At 47.3% G+C, this 25,046-nt stretch overlaps 1 protein-coding gene across 9 annotated transcripts in view; it reads left to right on the top strand.

Annotated features, from left to right (window-relative positions):
* The first annotated feature begins 9,687 nt into the window (after positions 1 to 9,687).
* The window catches only part of PHLDB1 (pleckstrin homology like domain family B member 1), a 64,120-nt gene continuing 48,761 nt past the window's right edge, over positions 9,688 to 25,046 (top strand). For all 9 annotated transcript variants that reach the window (XM_027835617.1, XM_027835624.1, XM_027835623.1 and 6 more), the window contains exons 1-4: positions 9,688 to 9,766; positions 13,329 to 13,409; positions 15,432 to 15,555; positions 16,810 to 16,980. In XM_027835617.1, coding sequence (XP_027691418.1) covers positions 9,722 to 9,766; positions 13,329 to 13,409; positions 15,432 to 15,555; positions 16,810 to 16,980 — 421 coding nt within the window. In that variant the 5' untranslated portion in view covers positions 9,688 to 9,721. The remainder of the gene's footprint in view (positions 9,767 to 13,328; positions 13,410 to 15,431; positions 15,556 to 16,809; positions 16,981 to 25,046) is intronic.

Here is a 25,046-nt window from a genome sequence, read left to right as displayed (position 1 = left end):
ATAAAATCAGTTCTTTAGAACATTTACTGTCTCAATTGTTGAGTTGTTCTGTTCCATCATTTGCTCAGAAAACTTGCATTTGTGCTCCTGGATGCCTGAGATGAAATGAGGGCATCCCTCTTTTCATTTACTTGATTTTTTAAGTGGGTACTTCTCCCAACCTATTTAAATATCGAATTGTTGAACTGCATTCCAAATGTAATCCAGAAAGGGGGGGGGTTATTTTCGCTTCCCTTCTATTAGCCTAGATAATTGATCGTTGATCCTTTATTTACCTTGGGAATTTCAATAGGTTTTGAAGCTCTTAACTCTGTAGAGGACAGAGGTGTGATCACAGGAATAGTCGAGCAGAAAAGGCTTATACTTTTCTGTTTGCATTTTAATTTTCATACCACCTGAAAAACTTTGTGGAGCATAATGGAATTGATTTAGAAGGTGAATTTCTGAAATGAGAAAGCTTATAAGGTATGTTGGGGTTTTTAATAGTGTAGGCAGAAATATTTTGTTTTCTCTAAAGAGGGATAAATTTGAGCTTGACTTAGGAAAAAAACTGGTATGTTCTTGGTCTAATTGAGGCTAAATTAAGTGGCTTAAGTGTACATTTTGCCAAATGCAACTTTGTTAGTTAAAGCTGTCATGTATCCTTTTCCAAGGCTGGCTACTTGTGCTGTCTATTGTTTTTCTTGTTCTGCTTATTTCGTTTTGCATTGGTGAAGGGATGCTCTAAAGAGATGCCTGAACGTCATTTAAAAAAAAAAAATTGGTATCTTATCATGAGGAAAGATGATGGGATAACATGCTTGGACGAGTTATTTGATGTAGTGTGAGAAAATTGTGGGTGTTCCTCCTTTGAATCAGTTCAATCTGGTGAGGTTAGAGAGACCCGAGAGGTGACTATGTCTGTTTTCTGTATATACAAAATAGCTACAAATCCATATAGTCCATTAGAGGCTACATAGTGCCTTTCATATTTTAGGGTAGGGGCTTAATACTTTTATCTGAGTTCCAAGTGTAGCCGTTTCCTTAATCTTTTTATCTGCCATTTAACACTAAGAACTTTGCCTTTGAAATAATATCTTAATTACCGCCTTTCCCATTGGGCAAGAACCAAGGGGTATCTATAATTGTTGAACAGTTGTCCTTTAGCTTGGCTCAGTATGGAACAATCACGTTATTCAGGATGGGAATGAGTGAGGGATGACAGAACATGGCCCCATTATTTTTATTTTATAGTGATTGAGTCAGGAAGGCGTAATACAATAGTCAGAAAGTCCTCAGTTCAACTTTTGTTGTTTAGTTTTAGTCGTGTCTGATTCTTCATGACTCCATTTGGCATTTTCATGGCAAAGATACTGGATTGGTTTGCCATTTCCTTCTCTAGCCCCTTTTACAGATGAGGAAACTAAGGCAAACAAGATTAAGTGACTTGCCCAGGGTCACACAGCCAGTACGTGTTTGAAGCTGGATTTGAACTCACAAAGATGAGTATTCCTGACTCCAGGCCCAGTGCTCTATCCAGTGTGCCACCTAGCTACCTCAAATCCAGCTTTTACCTTTAATAAATATTAGCTGTGTGACCATAGGCACCATTTAACCTTTCCGTGCCTGAGTTTCCTCATTTGTAAATAGGAATAATAGTACCTGTAGTTCTTGCCACAAGGGACTTTGGTGAAGTTCGTGTGAGAGTGTATAGAAAGCTATTTGCAGATTTTAAGTCATTATGTAAATGTCAGGTATCATTATCAAGTGCCCACATCTTTGCTCAACAATTTAATCAACACATGGATTAAGTGCTTGTTTTACTAGAGCCCTGTGCTGCTGCAAGAAAAATACGAGGTTTTACAGCCTAGTTAAAATAATATTGGACAACCTATAATGGTCCAGTACTTGCAAACCACTTGATATAATTTATCCTGTTTGATACAGCAACCTTTAGATATAGGTAGTGCAGACAAGGAAGTTGAGAATCCAATAGAATGTTGCCCAGCATGTAGCACAATCAGATCTTAAATCCAGTTCTCTGATTAAATCTAGTGTCTATACCTGCCTGTGGGAGCCTTTTAAAATAAAAGCTGTTGGCAATACCCACGTGAAGTGGCCATGTTTTGCCAAATGCCTCATCTGGGCCAGGTTTCTGATCATTTTACACTTTAAAAATAACTCAGAAAGGGAGAGAAATTCATGAAAGGATCATAAGTTTCTCTGCCCAAGAAAAAAGGGAAAGAAGTTCACTATTAGGAGCCTCTTGAACCTCCTAGCAGGTCCAAGAGGAAACCCTGGTTGCATTTTTATGGCTGGGACCCCCAAAAGAGACCTTCCTAAGAGCCTGGCAGTAGGTATCAGCTTTACTTCAGACACAGTAGGTGATCACTTAAACGGTGAAGTTGACCTACATCCAGTAAAAGGTTGGATTTAAAATTTTTTGAGGAAACTTTATGATTCTGTAATTTTAAATCCCAGAAAATCAGTGATTGATGAAGAGTAGACAGCAAAATTGGATTTCTTTCCTGAAGAGACTAAACATTCCCACGGTTATGAGACACAAGCAATTTTCAGGAAGTGAGGCCACTTCATCCTCCCTGCCCTGGAAAAATGAAAAAAGTTTGTTACCCTGCTTGATAGTGTGCATGTTCAGATTTAGGTTGGTCAAACTTGTGGTTGTAACCAGGTTAAAATGTACTTGGGAAACATTTAACAGTCTTAAAATACTATGTAACAGATAATGTTAGTTTGTGGTTTTCTAAGTCAATATGCTGCCCTTAGGGATTGGTTTCTATTTGAATTTCACCCCACTGGACTGGATGACCTCTGACTTCTCAATTCAAGATTCTGTACTCACTGGATAAATAAATCACCTTGAACCTGGACTGTTGCAATAGCACCATTCCTAATTGGTCTCCCTGCTTCAAGGCTCCACTCTGTCTTCCACACAACTGCTAATGATATTCCTAAAGCATATGTTTGTCCATGTTACTCCAGTGGCCACCTATTACTTCTAGAATACAATTCAAAGTCTTCTGTTTGACATTTAAAGCCCTTCGCAACCTGATTCCAACCTCCTTTTCTGGTGCTTATGCATTACTCAGACAGCATAGCTTAGTGGATAGAGAACTCATCTCAAAGCCAGGGAGACTTGGGTTCCAGGCCCACTCCTAACACATACTGGCCTTGTGACCCTAGGCAAGACACTTAACTCCCTCTGTGCTCAAGGCAACTCTTTAAGATCATGTTACAGAGAAGGTGCCAAGGCCTGGATTGGCCAAAGATACTACAAGTCCAGCCCCTATCCTATGGTCTACCAGAAGGCCACATGCCTTCTAGGTCCTGGAGTGTGGCTTTTTGACTGAGTCCAGGTTTTACAGAACAAATCCTTTTAAGGAAATTTGTTCTGTGAAGTTTGGATTCAAAGGGCTGCACTTGAGGACCTAGGGAGCCACATGTGGCCTCGAGGCTGCATGTTCTCCACCCTTGCTAGCCAAATAGGCTTCCTGCTGTTCCTCATACAGAATAATCTGTCTCTTTTCTCCATACCTCCATGCACACTTCTTCGTCATCTTTGCCTCTTAAACCTCTGGTTTTCTTCAAAGCATTCTCAAATGCTACCTCCTACATAAGGCCTTTATTTCCTAAGTACTTAGTGCAGTGTTTTGGTATGGAACAGGTACCTAATAAATTGTTGATTGATTAATAGCTGTGATAACCTCTAGTGTAGTCCAGCCCTTGGAGGCTGCTTAGGCATTTTCAGGTGAGCCACACAACTATAGCTTTCTCCAATGATTACAATGCATTTTCAGGTGAGCCACACAACTATAGCTTTCTCCAGTGATTACAATCTCAAGAGTTAGAGAGGTCAGAGGTCATCTGTCCAATATGTAACTGAACATGATTACCTTTGGTGGGGTAACGAGATTTTTTGCATTTTTTTGGCAGAGGGCATCTCCTAAAAACTACTCAGCTTGTAATCATGGGGCTATTCAGCCTGCTTTGGTAAAGTAGTCCAACCCTACTGCCTATTTGGTTCAACAGTTACTGGATCCTCAGGTTAAAGAATTATAGTCACAGAATCTTATTAATAGTATGTGTATAACACTTTAAGATTTGGAAAACACTTTACAAATATTTTATCCTCACAACAGCCCTGGGAGTTTTATAGGTGAGGAAACTGAGGCAGACAGAATTTGCCCAGGATCACACATCTAGTAGTCTGAGGACAGATTTAAGTTCATCTTCCTGTCCAGTGCTCTAACCATTGCGCCATCTAACTACCATCATTTAAATCCTACTTCTTATCAGATGCGTATCTACATCCTTGACAAGTGGTCATCCAGCCTGTTCGAAGATGTGGTATCCACTGCCATGCTCTTAGGAGAATGTGAGTCCTTACAGAAAAGAAAAGTTGACTAGCAAAGAAGCTTTGGTATCTTGGCCATCTCCCTGCCTAATTTATGCGCAAGTACTAGATGAAAAAGCAGAGCAAATTAAACAGTTCTATTTCCCCTTGTTCTCCTTGGCCTCCCAAGGAAACCCCTGTCCTTATTCAGCTCGTATGAAATCTCTACACAAATGTGGAAGACATGAACTATCTCTGCCTTCCCTTAGAATCCAGCCCTGCTAAGAAGTATTATGGCCCAGGCGGAGAGCCAGATTTTGGTGCTGTTCCTATAGGCTTTGAGAAGACCACGACTAACTAGCATCTGCTTTCTCAGAGCTGCTCAGCAGGGTTTGGACTGCTTCTGAGTTGGAGAGAGAGAAGTTATTTGGAGCAGAAGCCATTGCCACCACACCTACTACCAACAGCGCCTATGCCAGTGGTGAAAAGATCAGGGAATTGTATGTATAAAGTCTTTGTATGTATAAAGGTTCTGCCCTGGACCATGGGAGTCATTCCTTCTCTGAGGCTAGGATAACAGATATTTAAGAGAAGGGAGGTGGGAAAAAGCCAAAGCAGGAGCAAAATTGGTATGGAAACTGACAAACCCACTCCCAATACTCAAAGCCAAGTGTAGAGGGCCTCCTCCCTGAAGCCCTTGCCCTCTCCCCCTTCTTCCGCTTTGGAAAGTCTGAAGCGCCTAGAAAAAAACCGTTTTTTTTTGCTCCCCCCCCCCATCTCACCCCACCCCATTATGCAGCCTCTTGCATAACTTTGAGAGTACAGGGTTTGATGGGCTCCAGATGTGGAGGTCGGGGTGGGGGAAAGCAAGAGGAAGGGAGGGTGTCAAGTCCTCTCAGCCCTGCAACTGTGGGAACCTGGAGCCTGGCCCCAGTGGGAGATGAGAGGGCACATTGCACAGAGCCTTTGTCATGGGGTCAGCCCGGCCGAGAGTGGGCGGGAGGATAGGGAGAGGGGAGCCTGCTGCTTGGCCCTGCCTGAACCCCTGCCTCAGCCGCTTCTGTGGCCAATTCATTTGTCCCTGAAGCAGCTGGAAGAGACTCCTCCTTGAGCTGCCTCTGCCTTAAGAGAAAGGGTGGAGTAGGGAGGAATTGAGCCATTCTGTATACACAAGATCCCGTGAAGGGACCCAATCTATGTTCTGGTTCCCCTGGCCTCTGTACATAATAATGTAATAATAATATCGAACAATAATATGGCATTTTAAGATTTGCAAAGCACTTCATAAATATCTCATTTTATCCTCCCAATGATCCTGGGAGGCAGTACTATTTTTATCCCCATTTTACAGATGAGGAAACTGAGGCAGAGAGAGGTTGTGACTTGTCCAGGGTCACACAACCAGTAAGTGTCTGAGGAGAGATTTGAACTCAGGTCTTCCTGCCTCCAGGTCCAGTGCTTGTTCTCCAGCTACTTGACTTTTCCAACCCAGGCCCTTTTTCTGAAGGTAATGACTTTATTGGCATCACAAAGATTTCTCAGCCTGGTTAGGATGAGTTGGAAGTTTCTTAGCATTTCTTTGCTGAAGTGAGCTTAGGTGGTTTCCTTAAGCCTGCTAGACAAGAGAGGGCCATCCTCCAAAACCTAGAGAGTGTTTAGCTCACATGGCATACGTTTTATAGGAACTGTCTATAGCAGGACACAGTCTCTGCCCAAAAGGCACAAGTGGCTTGCCAGTGGCAAGAAGTAGGGATCATGTAGGGTGTGAAAAGCAATCCCTACACTCCCCTCCTCCACATGACTCCCACACTACCCAGTTCTAGTCAGCTGCAGCCCTAGGGGGGGCCTCCCTGCTGGACATTGGTCCTGTTAATAAGTGACCAACAAACCAGCCTTCTCCTGTTTTGAGTGTGGGAAGGGATGGGACTGAGGGGGGGTGGGGGTGGTGAACTGTTGGACCAGCAACTGAGTCCGGAGCTTTTGGTTTCCCTCCGTTCTTGAGTAGAAAGACCTTTGTCTTTCTGCCTTTCACTCTGACTGAAGTTACCTCCATTTGGGGGTTGGGGTGGGGGTGGGGTCTCAGTTTTGTAACAAAACATTTTGTGCATGTTATACCTTTCCATCTCTGTCCAAAAGTTTCCAGGAGAGGAGGGAGATTCCTGAGAGGAGAGGGACAGAATTTACAAGTCTCGTAATCCAGGGGTCTGCCTTGCAAAGGCTAAGCTCTACGTTGAGGATCTACTGTCTTAGGCTAGCATTGGGTTTCTTAGGGTAACAGCTCCTGCCAGGTTCCGTGTCTAGATTGTTCTCGGGTTTCCAGCCCCACTTCCTTTCCTCACCAAGCCTCCCTCAACCAGGCTTGGGTGGTGTTCCCCACCCCCCACCCCCCTATCCGGACTACAACTCTAATCTAACAGATTTGGTATGGGGCTGCAGCAAGAGACATCTCTAACCCCTCAGGTATGGCTGCTCAGAACTGGATGAGTGAGAATATGGAACAAGGACACCTGAATCCTGCAGTTACTGATGAACTGGAAGTCAGTCTGAGGACAATAATGGGGACAAGCAAAAGTCTTGGGGGTAAATAAATGGTGACTTATGAAGGGATAGAAGATACAGAAGTTTGGGAATAAGATAGAGACAAGTTCGAGCTCTCAAATGTACCCTCCATGCATCATTATTTAAAACCTGAAGGGAAGGGTGATCTGGGAAAATGGGGGGAGGCCAAGCAGGAGGGGGGAGCCCAGCTGTAGAGAACAAAGCCAACGCTGTACAGCAGAAGGGAGGTGCAGCTGCAGGAAGAGGGGGGTGCCTCAGACTCCAACCCTACAACAAGGACGGCTTTTCTGGCCTGGGGTGGGGGGGTGGTGAGACCAAGATGGGGGGCGGGTCCTGGCTTGGGGGGCGGTCCCGGAGTTCTCTCCTCCTCTCAGGGCTCAAGGGGAGAAACAACCGCGTCCTGGGGCTGGAGCTCGAAGCGGCCAAGGCAAGAGAAGACACTGCCGCCCTCCCTCCCACAGGTAGGGGCACCCCCCCTCCTATTTTATCCCATCTGAGACTGGGGAGTTAGAAGAGGGTGGTGAAATGTCAGGACTTGGATGCAGGAGGTAGTCCAGGAAGGGAGTCCTAGGGGTAGAGGAGGTGTTTTTGTAAAAGAGCTCAAGCCTCTTTTCGTCAACCCCTCCTCCTCCACCCCGACCCAGAACCGAGCCTGCCTTGTCTGTATGTAGGGAGGCGCCCACACCTCCCACCCTGGCGTCAAGAAAAGCCACTGCCGCCACCACTGTTAGAGGGATCCCTCGCTCTCCCCCCCCCCCGCCCACCTGGAGGGTATCCGGACCTCTAAAAGGTTCCGCCTTCTTGCCCTCCAACTTCACTCGAGGTTCTCGCCTGTCCTGGGGACTCTGGCTTATAGGTGGATGTAAAGAAAAGGGACAGAAGCCAGAATTGGACACCTCAACCCTAAGGCTTGGTCCCCGGGACTGGCCAAGAAAGGAAGTTGGGGTGTGGGAAGGCAGTAGAGGAGGCGGGATTCTGGGGCAACCACTTCTCTTTCCTAGCTGGCTCATCACCCTCCTACGCGGCCAATGACTGGGTTGAAGGAGAGACAGGAATCCCAGGGGATCGGGATAGCACTTAGTAGGGAAACTCCTCCAGAGCTTTCCCCTATGGCCCAGCTCCTACAGTTAAACCAAGTTATCCAGGACAGAGTTCAGGAAGGGAAGAGGGAAGAGTTGATGAGCTGAGGTGGAGGCTGCTGACTATAGGATGTGATCCAATGGGAGGCCTGGGACACTGTCATTTGGGAAGCAGGTCTGAGCTTTCTGGACATTCTCCCGCAGACGGACCCAATCCTGGGATTACTCAGGAGGCAGACCTGTAGGGATTCAAGACTTTCTCTAGCCAAGGATGCCCGCTGAGTCCTGGGTTCGAATCTCGTCCTGATCCTTCCCGAGGGCTGGGGAAGCACCAGACCAAGCCAAATGAGCCAGGGTTTCTCTGGAGGATGGAGAGGGAGGCGGGGAGAAAAGCAGGAGTTGTCATCGGACTTTTAGAGGGGCTGCGCTGACCCAGATGAGACTCCCAGGAGCAAAATGGGAACAGAATAAAGTTGGGCCAAGGGTCTTGGGTTGACTTCCTCTCTCCCCACCCCGGCCCCACCCTGCCTTGCGGTCGTGGGATAATACTGGACAACCATACCAGGGACAGAGGGGTGGGAGAACAGAGTGGGAGACCGGGGCGGAGGGCACCTGAGTGGGCGACCAGGGGGCAGGCGGGCCGGCACACATTCTGGCCTTCTGGCCGGGTTAGCTCAGCTGTCCCGGCTGCTCGCTAGCACTGACTCATCTGCGGCGGGGGCGGGAGAGGAGCAGTCGCGTACACTCGTACTCTCAAGCAGAAACAGACATCTAACCCCCCAGGGGCCACAGAAACAGATCGCTTCTCCTAACCTCGCACCAGCCTCAGCCCGAGGCAGTAAGCTTGCCTTCATCCAGGAGGGAGTCTGGCTCTAGCGGGCGGGCCTAGGGGCGTGTAGCCCCAGCCCCCTCCCCCTGAGTTCCCGGGCAGGCCAGGCTGCTTCCCAGCCGAACAAGCGGCGCCTTCTCCACAGCTCTGCCGGGCCGAGCCGAAGAAAGAACTCTTGTCCAGGAGCTGGGAAGGGCGGGGCCGGCTGCGGCTAAGGTCCTAACACAGCCTCCTTGTCCCGGGCCAGAACTAGGAAGGGGAGAGGGACGCACTGCACAGCCCCTTGCCCAGAGTGAGAGTGGAAGAAAAGGAAGGAGGGAGGGACGAAGAGAGGGAGAGCTGGGGAAGCAGAGCCAGGTGCCCGGGCACCTGGAGGCCTGGGGAGCCGACGCCTCAGAGGTTTGGCCTCACGTCCAATCTCCCCCCCCCGCCCCAGGCAACCTGAATCAACCAAGCAACCCAAGAAAGCAGTAAACTGGCCGCAGTTCAAGATTCCCTTCTGCCTCCCCCGTCTGAGCCCCAGATCTCTTCTCTTTAAGCCTCAGTTTCTCAGACATCACATTCCTTCTCTATGTACCTTAGTTTTCTTTTCGCAGCTCCTCACTCGCTCTCTCAATACCCCCAATTTCTTTTTGTCGGTTCCTGCTGCCCTGTTGTCCCTCCATCTCCCACACTGTCCCTCTGGGCCTCATCTTCCCCATCCAGGCTCTCCTCTTCATTCCGGTCCAGTGTCCTTCTGGCTTTCCGCCACCCACCCCCTTTCCCCCGCCCCGGCCTCAGTTTCCTTCCCCTCCAGACTCCTTCCTCCCTCTACTGGGCCGGTCCTTGGCCTGGGGAGCGGATGTGCGCGGTAGGGACAGAGGGGAGGCGTTGTCCAGGCCGGAGCTGGCTGGAGTGCAGCTTAACCCAGCAGTTTGGCTTGCCATGCGGCGATCGGGGCCAGAGCGGGGTTACTTGCCTCGGGGACAGGTAAAGGGCGGGGGAAGTCACTAAGGGAAGGTTGGGGAGTTTAGAAAGCAGAGCAGGGGCTGGGGTCACTCAGGGAGCAGACATCCAAGTCCGGCCATCCTGGCCCCAAGAAACAATGAAGGAAAAGCACCTGGGTCTCTCCCCAATTTTGGCCTCTCTGGCTATGGACTTTCTTTTCTTCCTTCTTTTTTTTTTTAACCTTTCTTTGTCTTTGATTTACATCACTGACCTCGAAAACCTATTCCTTTTTTTTTTTTAACTTAAGGTTTGACTTTCCTAAATCTGACTTTCATCCTATTCGTCCACCCCCACCCCCACCCCGGGCCACCTAGACCTTTCACTTTCTCTTGAGGAGGAGAGAATGCCTAACAAGAACCCTGGGGACCCCTGGGGGTTATGGTTCAGTTGTCTCGCCTTCCCACAGAGCCCCTTCATCCCGGACCCCGACTGGAGGAGAGTCGGGGGGAGACAGGTTGATCTGGATGGGGAGAGACCTGGGGCCTCAATCAGAACCTCAAAGACCAGCCTCTGGAGTTGCCAATTGGTACCTACATACAGCACTGTGCCTGTATTGTTTCAGTACCCTCTCTGGGTCAGCTGGGCTTCAAAATGATTGAGTGGTCGGCTGTTGGAACCGGTTCAGCATCTGCAAGTGATGTCTGCCGGTGCTCATATTCTACAGGGTTCACCCAGATCACGGGGTGCCTGGTATTCTGCAAGTAAATATCTGACAATAGCAACAAATCGCAGCTAACCTGAACCCTGTTGCTTGTATCGGGAATTTGTGGGTCAGGGTGAGGTGCATGGGGTTCCCCCAGGGAGCCACGCCCGATCTAGGGTTGAGAAGCAGCTACAGGCAAAGGTCCCCCTCCCCGGTCCTCTCCCCCACCCCCCCACCTCCCACCTCCCACCCCCGACACACACTCTCACACCGAGCCTTGGTTACACCGCAAGAACCTTTTTTTGGCTGCGGGACTTAGCTGTACTTCCCAGAAAGGCCTTAGAAGGAGGGGTGGGGCGGGTAATTACAGCCCTCCGGGCTCCAGCTGGACTCGAAGGGACGGGTCAGGAGCTGCAGCGCTCGCCTAAGGGGGAGTCAGCCAGCAGGGGGCACCCTCGGGTTCCTCTGACTAAACTCCCCAGAAAGGGTAAATAGGGGGGTCTGGAGAGGTCTAGCGCTGTCACCCCAGTCTAGTGAGGCTACTTTGGAGTGAAGAGAAACGCTCTGTTATCGTAAGAGGTCCACTTTATCTTGTTTCTCTTCCTCCCAGGGGATTCCATGTCTCAGGATCTCATCTGCCTCTGAGTCACATCATCTCACCTCCCAAATTCCCCTCTTCTCTTTACCTTATCTTCTTCTGGCTCTCTCTGTACTCTGTCACTTCTTATCTCTCTTTTCATGATACCTCTCTTTATCCCTGTCTTTCCTCTGCCCTTATCTTTCTCCATCAGCATTAGCATCTATGTGAAGAAACTTCTTCCATTCACCTCTCTTTACCTTTAATTTAATTTCTCTCCCTTCTACCCTATCAGCACAGTCCATCCATCACACTCTCTCCAGCCTTTTGCGGGTCCCACACAACAGGGACTCTGACAGAGAATATTTGAGGATTTAAAATCACCCATGACCTGAGGCAGAAGCTAAGCTTCAGGTTGATAGCGAGAGGGGAGGGAGCAACAGTGGCCTAAGTCGCCGGAAACTGGTCAATAGCCTGGCATCCTAGGGTTGCGCCCAGTCCGCTTGAACCTCTTATACATGCTCTCTCTTGCTATTTAGTCCAGGGGTGGGTCCTAGGGCCAGTTCCAGACTCTTTCCCTTCAGCTTGGGTGGAAACGGTGACGTTGCAGTCGGAGCCCGGAAGGGTGGGAGCCAGGCGGGTAAAATTAGTAACACCCCTGGCTTAGCCCTTTCGGCCCCCATGCCAGAGGCTGATGCTGAGCTTCTCCTGGCTCCTGCTGCTGCTTCCTCTTCAAATTGCCTGATTGTAGGCTAGAGGAGAAAGGCAGCTAGAGGCACTGATCTGGGTTCCCCAACTTCCCCTTCCTCTCTCTTCCACCTCTAACTTTTCTCAATAACATCAAAGGACTTTTTTTTTTTTGCCATTGTCAGATTGTTCAAGGAACACGCAAGTAAGCATAGATGTGTGTGTGTGTGCCATCGGCACATATATTTGTTTCTATACAGCTCTGGTTCTTGACAAATATGTGTGGAAGAGGAAAGCATATATTTTTTATCCTGGAGAGGATATAGTATAGTGAATGGCTATACCACGGAAACACTTAGCCTTCATCCTCCCAGTGCATCTATGTGGCCCCCATGTCACCCAGTCAGTTTGTATATTTGGTCATGATAATTCCAGTATCTCCCCACTGAGTTTTGTTGCTGGGGTGGGGGAAAGGTTGAAAGGATTGGGAGTAAGAGTGGGATGAATTTTTTTTTTTAAGAGAGGATAGATCGTAAGTACCTGGGACGAGAGTATGTTTATGAGTTGCCAGGGAAAACTAATTGTTCCTGTTGTGTCCCCTTTGAGAAAATAGATCCTCGGGGCAGCTAGGTGTTGGAATGGATAGAGCACCGGCCCTGAAGTCAGGAGGACCTGAGTTCAAATCCGGCCTCAGACCAACATTTGACACTTACTAGCTGTGTGACCCTGGGCAAGTCACTTAACCCCAATTGCCTAAAAACAAAAACAAAAAAAAAAAATAGATCCTCCTGAGATCCCTGGGAGAGGAGACAAAGGGAAAGAGGGAGCTGAGAGCTCCCTTCCTGCCACAGCTTTAGCTGTGTCACCTGTTCTGAAAGAACCTCTATAAGTTCCTGTTCTCAGAAGGGTACAGTTCCCCTGAAAGATCCCACTTTTTACACACCCATTGTTGTTGTTTAGTTGTTTCAGTCCTGTCTGATTCTTTGTGACCCAATTTGAGGTTTTCTGGAGTGGCCATTTCCTTCTCCAGTTCATTTGACAGATGAGGAAACTGAGGCAAACTGGGTAAGTGACTTGTCCAGAGTAACTCAACTAGTGTCTGAGGCCAGATTTGAACTCAGGGAAAATGAGTCTTCCTGAATCCAGTTCAGGTATTCTATCCACTGTGCTACCTAGCTGCCCCAACAACACCTATCCCCAGCACCAATTATTTGAAGATCTAGGCGTTCCAGGTTGCCAAGACAAGCAGGCTCCTGGTACTGTTCATTCCTGGTCTTGGGACCAAGAAAGGGGTACACAGATCAAGGACAGGACACTGAGGAGAAAGCAGGGCATCCTGATGTGATGTTCCTATACCTGTGTGAGTGCCCAGGCTGGTGATACAGAAGACTTAGCTTAGGGGTAGCTATGATCTGTAACTGAAGAATGGGCAGTGCTATTGTGTTCTTTTCCTCTGGGCTTCTCTTTGACTGCATCTGCTTTTCTACAGGGGTAAAGACACAAAGAACAGCTTCTGGAGTGTCTCCATGTCCTAAGACTCTTGCCTGGTGATGGGCCCAAATCTTGTCCATACTATCTGTTCTTTCCTTCTCCCCACTGGCACCTTCAGCCTAACCTCTCCTTTTCTATGCCCCTAGGAATTCTGGAAACACAGAGCCATGGATGCTTTCAACAGAAATACAGCAGGCTCTGGGCGCAAGATCCAAGCCAGGGTCCAGGTGAGTTGTTACCAGGTGGGGTTTGGAAGCAGCAGAAGTAGAGTCTGGGGTGGGTAGACTGAGAGGTAAGACTGGCAGTTTGCAAGGACTGGGTTTGCTTTTGTGCCCACCAGGTCTCTGAACTGGAAAGAAAGGACTGGTGGTTAGAGTTGGGGGAGAGCTTAGTAGTGAATCTGCCTTCTTGCCCCAAGCCTCAAAATCCTATTAAGAGCTTGCTCTTCAATCTAATCTGGTTAAGTTGTTCACCCATAGAATATCCCTAAAAAAGACTTGTAACTCACTTCCAAGATGTTTTTTGAACTGTTGGAAAACATTTTGTGCTATGTACTCCTTTTCTCCCCCTCTTCTCCTTCCCTTCTCCCCCTACACATTTACCCAGCTATACTTGTCAGGTCCCAGTTTAATTCAATAAACAATACCTACTATGTGCAAGTCACTGGACATAGAAATAAACCAACAGCACCTGTCCTCAAGGAATTACAGTCTCCTGAGACCAGACCTGGGGACCTTTCTTTACCATTGCAGAGATCTGTTCTTCAGCTTGTAGTCTTAGTGTCTGGAGGCACTGAGAGGTTAGGTAAGATGCTTCGGTTGAACAGCAAGTACCAATGAATATTTATTAAATGCCTACTATGTGCCAGGCCCTCTGCTAGGCTCTGGTGACACAAAGACATATTATGATGACAAATCAGTCTCTGACTTCAGGAAGAAGGGAGAGATAACATATATACATATCAATATATAGGATATTTCTCAGAGGCTGGACTGGAACCCAGGTCTTCCTGACTCTGAGGCTAGCCCTTTGTTCACTACTCTGCCCTTACTCCTAAGTGCAGATAACATGGTAATTTGATAATATAGTAATAATAACTCATTTAATATAGCACTTTATATTTTGCAAAGCATTTTCCTAACAAGTAGAAAAGAATAGCTAACACTGATATAATGCAGTTCAAATTTATATGAGGCAGCTTGGTGTTACAGTGGATAGAGTGCTAGGCCTGGAGTCAGGAAGACTCATCTTTCTGTGTTCAAATCTGGCTTCAGACACTTACTAACTGAGTGACCCTGTGCAAGTTACTTAACTATTTGCCTCAGTTTCCTCATCTGTAAAATGAGCTAGAGAAGGAAATGACAAACCACTCCAGTAGCTTTGCCAAGAAAACCCCAAATGGGGTCATGAAGAGTCAGACATGACTGAAAAATGACACAATTCAACTAAATTTACATGGCCCTGTAAGGTTTGCATGAATCATCTCATTTGATTCTCACACCAACCTGATAAGGTAGGTAGTATTAGGTAGTGCCCCATCTCCCCAAATCACTTTCAAAGCAGCCTGCTCCTTGAGGTCAGAGACAGCTTCTTTGTGAACCCAGCACACTACCAGGCATATGGTGCTCACTTAATAAATGTTGACAGATTGACTGACTGATTAAAGTGTAAGTGACTTGCTCAAGAAAGCTCATAAATGGGGCAGCTAGGTGGTACAGTAGATAGAGCACCAGCCCTGGAGTCAGAAGGACCTGAGTTCAAATCCAGCCTCAGACACATGATACTCACTAGCTGTGTGACCTTGAGCAAGTCACTTAACCCCATTGCCTTGCCACCCCCCCCCAAAAAAAAGGCTCATAAATATCAGAGACCTGGGACTCAAATTTAGGTCTGATTCCTATGATCCTATGATTCCAAGGTCTGTATGTACTCCATTAGAAGCAATTGGTCTTGAACTAGGCCCATCCCAACCTTCCCTAGGGCTTTGTTGGGTGCTGATCTCTCCCACCTAGGTGTCTGACTCCCCAGTTATCTCTACCCTACTGAACAAAGAAGAGATACGTCAGCTAATACAAAGAGGAAACTGATGGAACAGGCAGTGAGATAGATGAACTATTTGGGGAGGGAGGGAGGAAGCAGGGGAGAATGTTATTTGGGTGTTGAAGGGTAGATAGGCAAAGCAGTAAGAACTTAGATTGAGGTTTGATGTCTCAACTCCTTATCGAGCTGATGATGCTCCCTCCTCCCAGAATGGGCCCCTGGATTTAATCGAGACAGGCAAGGGGCTGAAGGTGCAGACGGACAAGCCACACCTGGTGAGCCTGGGCAGTGGGCGCCTGAGCACTGCCATCACCCTTCTGCCCCTGGAGGAAGGTGAGTCAAGAGCTAGGTTATCCCACAAACCACCCCCCAACCTCATAATCACGACTGCTTCAAGGTCCAGAAGCCGCTGCAGGAAAAGAGGTATCTTTCCCATCACCAAGAAATGAAGAATATCGTAGTGGTGTCCCCCCTCCGACATCCTGCTGGGAAACATGGCGGTGATGCATTCCATTCCAGCCAGGTCATCTCCTCTACCGATTCTCTCTCCCTTTCCACTCCTCTTTTCCCCAACCACCTATCCTCTGACAGATAATCTAGCTCTCTGAAGGCTAGGACTAAAAAGCAAATGAGAAAGTAGAGATTCAGCAGAGGAGCAAGGACCCATTGGTCCTTGGTTAGGAGCCTTGGACTTGGGAGTTGGAAGGATGAGAGATCAGAGTAGGGGAAGAGAAAGAGGAGCTTATCCTAGGAGTCTCCAGAGAGAAGGTGTAAACAGGGAGTCAGGGTGAGTTGGGGGCAAGCTCCTGAGAAGAGGCCCAGATAGAGCATCTCTTTTGCCCTCTAGCTCCGTCCCTCCCTTCTTCTCTCTTCCTCCTCCTCTGTCCTTCCTGAGCTGTATTGTTGCCTGGGTGATCCTACATTCCTGGCATTCTCCAAATACCAGCCCCAGGGCCTCTGCTAGGGGTGGGGTGTGGGGAAGCTGTGTAGGAGGGGGAGACGATGGGTCTGAGAAGGAAGCAAATGAAGAGAGAGGGAGAGGAGCGACAGAGGGCAGGAGGAACAGGGTAGAAGGTGGCAGAGCAGAGAGCTAGGGAAAGAAGGGACCCTGAGAAGAAAGGAAGGACAAAGTGGAAGAGGACCTTGTGCAAAGAAGTGCAGAAGGGCTGGGGCCTGTTTGGAGGGGAGGGAGAAGGCCCAGGAGGAGACAGCCTAGGCCAGGGAAAGGCTGGGGAAGTAGAATGGAGAGCAGTCTATTTCTACATCTTCCTGGGGCCCAGATTGAGCCTGTGCTGCTTTTAATGATGCTTACGTCTGGGCTTCCCTCTCCTTCCCTCCCTGATCCAGGGTATCATTTCCCCTTCTGGGGATGCTTGCTACCTGTGCCGACTATGCCCAACAAAAGGAGGGGCACAGATTAGAGGAGGTGTAGGCATCTTTCACTCTACTATTGCTTCTCTTCCCTTTTAGAGGAGGAAGCAGGAGGAAAGCACATAGTATCAGTTCTGGGTCTCTTTGCTATTTCCTGCCTGTCCTTGGGCAAACACCACTAACTCTTCTTCCTCACTCCCTCCCCACCTCCTCTAGGAAGGACAGTGATTGGCTCTGCTGCTAAGGATATCTCACTACAGGGTCCTGGCCTAGCCCCTGAGCACTGCTACATTGAGAACCTACAAGGGACCCTCACCCTGTACCCCTGTGGCAACGCCTGCACCATCGATGGGCTCCCCATCCACCAGCCCACCCGCCTCACCCAGGGTAAGGCCCTGGACATCCCCAAATCTGCTGATTGATTGACTGATTGATTGATAGGGGTTGAGGGCAGGGGGCTAAAAGGTAGGTTCTAATAGGATTGAGGTTCAGGAGCTGGTACAATCCTGGTCTTAGTGTTGTCATGGAAACTTCTGGGGGTGGGGCTTATTGGTGGGATATTTAAGGGAGGTTTGTGTATATGTGCAAAGCCCTATCAGGCTGGAAGAAATATCCAGGGTTGGAAGGGAAAAAAATCCTCTACCTCCTCCTGACCTTAGCTTCTCTGCCTATCACCAGTCTTCCTTCTCTTCTTCTTCTAATGATAATAATAGTGGTAGCAGTGATAACAATACCTGGGACTGAATCAGCCTCTTCCAGATTACTAAGTGCTCTCATATACATTCTCAATTGACCCTAACAAGCCTTATGAGATACTAGTAATAATAATAGCTGGCATTTATATAGAATTTTGAATTCTGTGAAGTGCTGTACATATATTACTCATTTGTATCTCACAACAGCTCTATGAAATAGGTACTCCTTTTTTATAAGTTAGGAAAACTGAGGCTCAAAGTTACCTGACTTGCCCAAGGTCACATAGTGATTGTTAGAGGTAGAATTCAAGGATCCTTCTTGACTCCAGATCCACTATACCATGCTAAAAGTACCACTGTGATTATTCCCATTTTACAGCCGAGGAATTTGAGGCTGAGAGAGAGAAAATGATTTGTACAAGGTCACATAGCTGATAAGTGGAAGAACCAGGACTAGAACCCAGATTTTTTAACTGCAAGCCTAATGACTGTTCCCACTCTTGACTTCAGCCTTCTCTCTTCTCCTGGTCATCCCACAGCCCTGGGCAAGCAGTGGAGTTATATCATCAGTTGTCAAAGGGTACTAGAGAAGATGGCATGACAGCTGCAAAAGGCATCAGCCGGAGCAGCTAGGAATGGGAACAATGATGGTGTTTGTGTGAGAATAAGAAGGAGCTAGGCACCACTGGGAGCTATCGTCCCAGAGCCTGGGCTTCTGGGCATCCCTCTGTGGAAAGGAGAGGAAAACACCTGGCAAAGCAGGAGCAGGGTCTGGTGGTGCTGGTTACCAAAACAACAAGGAGGGAAGCGGGGGAGATATTCTCCTGTCCTGTGACAATATCGGAGAACCAACAGCAGCATCCTGGTTGCCATGGGGACTGGCATCACTTTCACTGTTTCCTGTAGCAACAGAGTATCCATGGCAGAGTGAAACGTTTGGTAACCCTGAAAACTGGGCCCCTGATTTCTATAGTTACCAGGGTGGGCAAAGGTTTTTCCTTGATTCTGCTGTTGTGTACCGGTTTTGGTTGCCATAGAAACAGGGAATCCAGCCTCTTTTCTCCCCTTTGGCCAGCATGGGAGGAAAAAGACCAAGTTAAGGGGGAGTTGTGGGTGGAGATAGGGACTCAGAACCAAGTCAGACTCTGTGGAGAAAAGGTTGGAATGACAAAACCATCTGGGTTCTCTCAGTGTGTGGTGGAGCTGGTATAGAAGGCACCCTCTACCCGCTTTTGACTGTTTTTTCCTTTTCTCGGGTTCCTGACCCTCCTTCTGATCACATACCTTTGGGGCTTTTGATCAACTCTTCCTTTCCATTAGGAGTCAATGTGCTAAATTTGGAGTCAGAAGATCTGTATTTGAGTCCTGATTCTGATACTTACTAGCTGTAGTTTGGGCAAATCCTCTAGTAAAGCTCCCTGGAACTCAGTTTTCCCAACTATAAAAGGGGATAATTATACTTGCATTCCGTATCTCACACAGTGGTTTGTAGAAAGATTTATGTAAATGTGGGTTATTGTTATTGAAGGCAGAAACATTTTTTGCTTTTGTCTCTCTCTCTCCTGGGCCTAGCAAAGTACCTGGCATATTTTAGGTGATTAATACATGCTTGGTGATTAATTTGACTGATTCATTGATATTAGTAGTTGATCCCCTGCAAAAGTCGAAATCCCCCCCTAAACCCCACCCTTATCTAGCCTCCCTCTTCACTTGTTGGTGTAGGTGACTCCGATGCCTGTTCCCCACTCTTTTTCTCCTACTTGTGCAGAAGATGAATCAACCTAACCTTGCCTCATGACAATCTGACTGACTTTGGGGAAGGCTCTAACCTTTGTGGGGCATCAAGGTCTCCAAATAAAGCAGGCAATGTGGTGTAGTGGAAATAGCTTTTGGTTTAGAATCAGAAAAGCTGCCTTTGAATGAAAGCTCTGCTATTCACTACCTGTGTGACCTTGGACAAACCGCTTCCTGGCTGAGCCTCAGTTTCCTCATCTGTCAGATAAGGGGCTGGACTAGACGTTCTTTAATATATCCTTTTCAGTTCTGACATTCTATGATATTTGGACATCTCCCTCTGGTAAGTTCTAGGCAAAGCATCTTCCCTTAGCCCTATTCAATGGGGAGAGGTGGCAGAAGAGGATTCAGAGTAGCATACCCTAAGGAACTGAAGCAGAAATTCAAGGAGTCATCAATGATGGCCCAGCTGCAACTTTCCCCTACTAATTCATGTCACATGCATGCATATGAACATGCCTGTATCTACATGCTAAGAGCAGAGTCAAAGAACTGAGGGTCTCCAAATGCTTCACCTCCACAAGTACACAGTCCATACAATGCACCCATTAACTTGCTGAGGAGTGGGAGGGTCTGGAACCAATGCTGAACTGTCCTTAAGAATTTCCTGTGCTCCTAATGACTCCTTTTTTTCTGTAACCATCATGTGTCTCCACTATCCTTTCCCCTGTCCTCCTCTCCCTCCTGGGCCTTATAGAAGGACAGGGACCAGCCCCATGCCCCCAGCCCCCTTTCCCTTGAAGCCCACCCCCCTCCCAGCCTCCTTGTCTGGACTCGCCTGTCTCTTAGGGGTTTGGCAGTCTGGGGAGCAAGTTGGGGGGGTGTGCAGAGAGACACAAAGGAGTCGGTGTTCTACATCCTGTCTCCTCCCCTTCCCTGGGGCTTGGGAGCTGAGGGTTTGCCTTGTTTCATCTCTACAGCAAGGCACCAGCCCCCTCATGCTCTCCCCCATCCTCCCCTCCCCTCATTGCTGGCCCAGCTCCGGACATTCTTCAGAGTTCATCTCCCTGGAGACTGAGTGGCTCAGATGTACATGTGGTATCTCTGTGTGTTTGTGTATTTTAGTATGTGTTTACAGATCTCAGTATGTGTGCATCTGTGTGAGTTTGGGGATCATTTCTGTGTTTGCCTAGCTGTGTGTCTTTCTGAACAAATTTTAGGGTGTCTATTTGCCATATTATACATGTATATTTACATATACATACATATATACATTGCTGTTGTTCAGTCATGTTCCGACTCTATGTGACCTCATGGACTTTTGTCCATGGGTTTTTCTTAGCAAAGATGCTGGAGTGGTTTGCCATTTCCTTCTCCAATGTGTCCCCATTTTACAGATGAAGAACTGAGGCAAATTGGAGTTAAATGACTTGCCCAGGTTAAATGATTCACACAGCTAGTAAATGTCCGAGGCCAGATTTGAACTCCTGACTTCAAGCCTGATGCTCTATCCACTGTACCACCCAGCTGTACCACCTAGCTGTCCCTAGTATGTCCCTACATACATACATATTTCTTTTCTGCCCAGACCTTTAAAATATTTCATCAGTGTGGGGAACTTCTTGTATGGAAACTCCTTCCACTGATGCAAATCAGCACCTCATCTGAAACTTCTGGTCTTAGAGAATTATGGGGGGGTGCAGAACTCAGAGGCTAAGTGGTTTGTCCACGATCACACGGCTAATTTGTGTCAGAGGCCCAGGAGGGAGAGGAGGACAGGAGGACATGAACAAGTGTCTTCTGCCTCTCTGGGAACCAGATATACCTGTATACATGCAAGAAGCTTGTGAGACTGCATTTTATGAGATTTTCACCGAAATGTACATTTGTGTATCTTGCCTAATCTATCAATGCCCTTAGTTGTTCATGTAACTGTTTGTGCCTATGGATGAATGTGCATATGGTATGAAGGGCCCATATGTATTTGTAGAAAGTAATACTAACAATAATAACTAACATTTCTAAGTACTTTAGGATTTATAATGTACTTTGCTTATAACCACTCTGTGAGGTAGGTAGTGAAAGTATTATCCCCATTTTACATGTAAGCAAACCAAGGTTCTGAGAAATTAAATAAATGTACCTATAGTCACACTGCTAGTAAGTGTAAGGAGGATTTGAACTCAGGTCACCTGATTCTGAGCCCATCACTTTTTTTTTCTTTATCATGCTGCCTTCCCCAGGCACTGTCTTCCAATCCAAGCTGCCAGTAGGTACCCCAGCCATCTCCTTTGGAAGGAGGAGGCCTCCCCATCTCTGACTGGTCCATGCCCTCGATTCCTCGTCCTGGGCATCATGCCCAGCAGTGATGGCAGTGACAGGCTCCTCAGGCAGGCACATTCCTACGGAAGGAGGCGGATAGAAGCAGATGCCAGCTTTATCCTGGCATGGTGGGGGAAGAAAGTATAAATAAGAGAGTTGAGAAGCTCCTACTTTTCCCTCCACCCTTTTTGAATGCCTTGCCTCTGACTTCTTTGCTCAGAGCAAGGGGTAGAGCCAGTAAAATAACCCAGGAGACTAGGCATCTATCTGGGACCAGGCCTTTCCATGATGGGACCACAGGGACAGCTCATAAAAGAGCTGTGTGGAAAAGCCAAGGAGGCTTTGGAGAAGAGATGAAAAAGCCACATTTCTAAAGACCCAGGATGTCTAGAGAGAGGATCCCTCACCCCCTCTTTCAGGGGAGGTTACTCTTACTTCCTTCCCACTGTGAAACTGTTCTACGTGGGCAGTGGTTTATACCAGAGCAAGCAGAGGGATTATTGGGCCTTATTGCTGTCTACCAGGAGGACATCCTTTACTTCCTTAGCAATTTAGAGTGGCTCAGAGAAACATGCTGGGTCTATAACCCAGGGATCAGTGGAATGCAGCCATCATCTTCTAAGTAATCTTTGAGAGGCAACATATTGCAACGGAAAGAATATTGAACCTAGATTCAGACAACCACAGTTCAAATCTCAGCTCGGCCATTTTCTTTTAGGCAAGTATCTGAGCCTCAGTTTCCTTATCTATAAAATGAGGTGTTTGAACTAGATGACATCTAATGGCCTTTCTACCTCTAGTTCTGTGATCCTATGAGATTCCTTCTGGGAAGAAGAAAAGCCCCATCTCGGGGCAGCTAGGTGTTGCAGTAGATAGAGCACCAGCCCTGGAGTCAGGAGGACCTGAGTTCAAATCCAGCCTCAGACACACAATATTCACTAGCTGTGTGACTCTGGGCAAGTCACTTAACCCCAATTGCCTCACACACACAAAAAAAAAGCCCCATCTCTTTCCTGTCAGACTGGAAAAAAACAGGGAAAAGAGGAGATGTTGAAACTTTTCCTCCCTTACGTGGCCTTCTGTCATATTTCAAATTGGCAAGCGTTCTCTTGTGTTGGTCTGCATCTATCCAGCTTGCTATCATAGTTTCCAGATGGGTGAATCATTCTTCCTGCTGAGATTTCTTTATTTAAAAAAAAAAGGCTTTCCCACTTGCATCTGAAATCCTTTGGTTCCTTCTCTTCCTCTCAGAAGAGGAGAGACGGCTAAAAGGAGGGGGCTCTTTGGGGATGGAAAGTGTGCCTGGTTATTTCTCTGGAAATCTGAGTCACACTCCAGAATCTCTCTAGGGCCGTTCATATATGTGGTTGAGAGTATAGCGTGGGTGTCAGTGTTGTGTGTGATTGTGTGAGGGAAGACAGTACTATATGAAAGTGAGAAGAGTGAGTTGTACCAGAAATGTGCCTATTTCTCTGTGTGGGGGTGCACGCCCAGAGTGGATATGTGTGTATGTGAAAGAGAAAAGTGTGTGTAAGAGTGTTTGCCTGTAAGAGGCATAATGATCCAGTAGAAAGAGACAACCTGGGTTCAAGGCCCAGCTCTGGCTCTGTGACTTAAGCAAATCATTTAACCTCTCTGAACCTCAGTTTCCTCCTTTGTTAAAGGAGGAGTTTGGCTAGGACAACTTTTAAGGTTGTGTTCAACACTATAATTATGAGAATGTTTGGGGGGTAGGGGAGAAAGAGAAATCTCTACATGAAAGAGGAGAATCTCTGTGAGAATCTGTGTTTGTGGGAAGTGTCTATCTTTATGTGGGCACCACAAGGCCTGCTTTGGCTCATTGTGTGTCAGGGAGTTCTATTTAGGGAGGGCGGCTGGGTTGGTGTTGTGTCTGGCTAGCTGGCCTTCCCTGCTTATGACCTTGGGGGTTCCAACTGCAAGGTAACTGTGAGTGATTCCCAGGATGAGACAGGGAGGAGCTGAGCGCTGGAAACCCAGCTGTTGAAATAGGCTGCTGGCTTGGACAATACATCCGGTCACATTGGGAGGCTGAGAGAACCTAGAAAGAGCTGGGCCTGATCCCTGTGAGCCCTGTGGGTGTGTTTGGGAGGGGAATTTGTTAAAGGAGGGGAGAGAGGAGGGATGGGTTCTCTAGCTGCCTGCATATTACAGACATCCGAGGCAGCTTCGTGGTGCAGTGGATAGAGCTCTAGTCCTACACTCAGGAAAATCCATGTTCAAATCCAATCATAGATACTTATTAGCTGTGAGAGCCTGGGGCAAATCACTTGTCTCCCTCAGTTTCTTCACTTGTAAAATGGGGATAATAATAACACCTATTTTGTTGTGGGGATCAAATGAGATAATTGTAAAGCTCTTTGCAAAGCTTAAAACATATAAATGCTTCCCATCATCAATATCATCATCATCATCATCATCATCATCATCATCATCACCACAGACCTTCTTCTCTACAGAAGCCTTAGGGATTCAGAGGAAGCACTGAACTAGTCATTTCTTGCAGAAGAGGATAGTAGAGTCAAACCTGACTTCCCAGTGAGGGCCCTGAAGATTCTTCAGACTTTTCTCCAGGATCTTCTTACTCACCTCCTCCTTTCCCCCCAACACAGAACCACAGAATAACAGAGCTGTAAGGAACCTTCAAAATCATCTAATCTACTCTGCCCATTCTGTAGATAAGGAAACTGAGGACCAAAGAGGAGTAATTATAGAGGAGAGTAGTATAGATTAAAAGCAACAAGTTGGCCTACTGCATAGAGTCCTAGGTTTGGAGTCAAGAAGTTCTGAATTTGAATCCTGCCTCAGACACACTACCTATGTGATCCTGGACAACTCTCTTAACCACTGTCTGCCTCAGCTTTCCTTATTTGCAAAATGGCAATGATAATAATAGCACCTACCTCCCAGGAGTGTTGTGAGGCTCAAATGAAATAATCTATGTAAAGTGTTATGTAAATGTTATTGTAGATTATTATATTATCTTTATCATTATTGTTATTATTATTATATCATTAGAGATTAAATAATCCTGGACTGGGTATCACAGTCCTTGCATTCGGGCAGAGAACCCAGTACTTAGGAGCTTTGTGACTGAGATACATAGAGTATTGCTTTGGATTTGGAAGGGGCAATACAGGTCAGCTAGGCCAACTCTCCTTTTAAAGAAGAGACAAGGAAATCCCAGAGAAGAGAAGTGATTTGCTCTTGGTCATTTGGTGAGTAGCAGAAACGAGGTTTGAGCCCAAGTCCTCAGACTCCAAATCCAAAACACCACACTTTCTTTTCTCTGCTTTTTTTTTTCATCTGTAAAATGGGGATAATGCTTTCAGGACCTATCTGACAAGGCTACGTGAGGGGAAAAGCAGGGACCCTTAGCCGAAGGAGACATAACAAGTTAATGACAGAGTGAGGCCCTTCTACCAGGTCTCCTGACTCCTAATCCTCTCTCTCCAGCTTCTTAGAGAAGGGTGGGTGGTGGGTGGAGACACTTGGAGTCTCTTGTCACCCTTACCTCGGAGCTCTCCTCAACCTCCTCCTTCCCGCACCACTCAGGACTGCTTTGTGCGTCTCCCTTTCCCCCATCTCCCAGTGTCTTTTTTCCACTTAGAACCGCAGCCTTTGGGAGTCAGGGTCTTGCTTTATCTCTCTTCCCCGTCCATCTCCATCTCCTTACTCATCTCC

Source organism: Vombatus ursinus, unplaced genomic scaffold, assembly GCF_900497805.2.
Source record: "Vombatus ursinus unplaced genomic scaffold, bare-nosed wombat genome assembly UNPS02014816.1, whole genome shotgun sequence".
In the NCBI taxonomy this organism is placed as follows: domain Eukaryota; kingdom Metazoa; phylum Chordata; class Mammalia; order Diprotodontia; family Vombatidae; genus Vombatus; species Vombatus ursinus.
The sequence above is the reverse complement of the archived record's forward strand: the minus strand, read 5'-3'. Positions and strand labels throughout refer to the sequence as shown.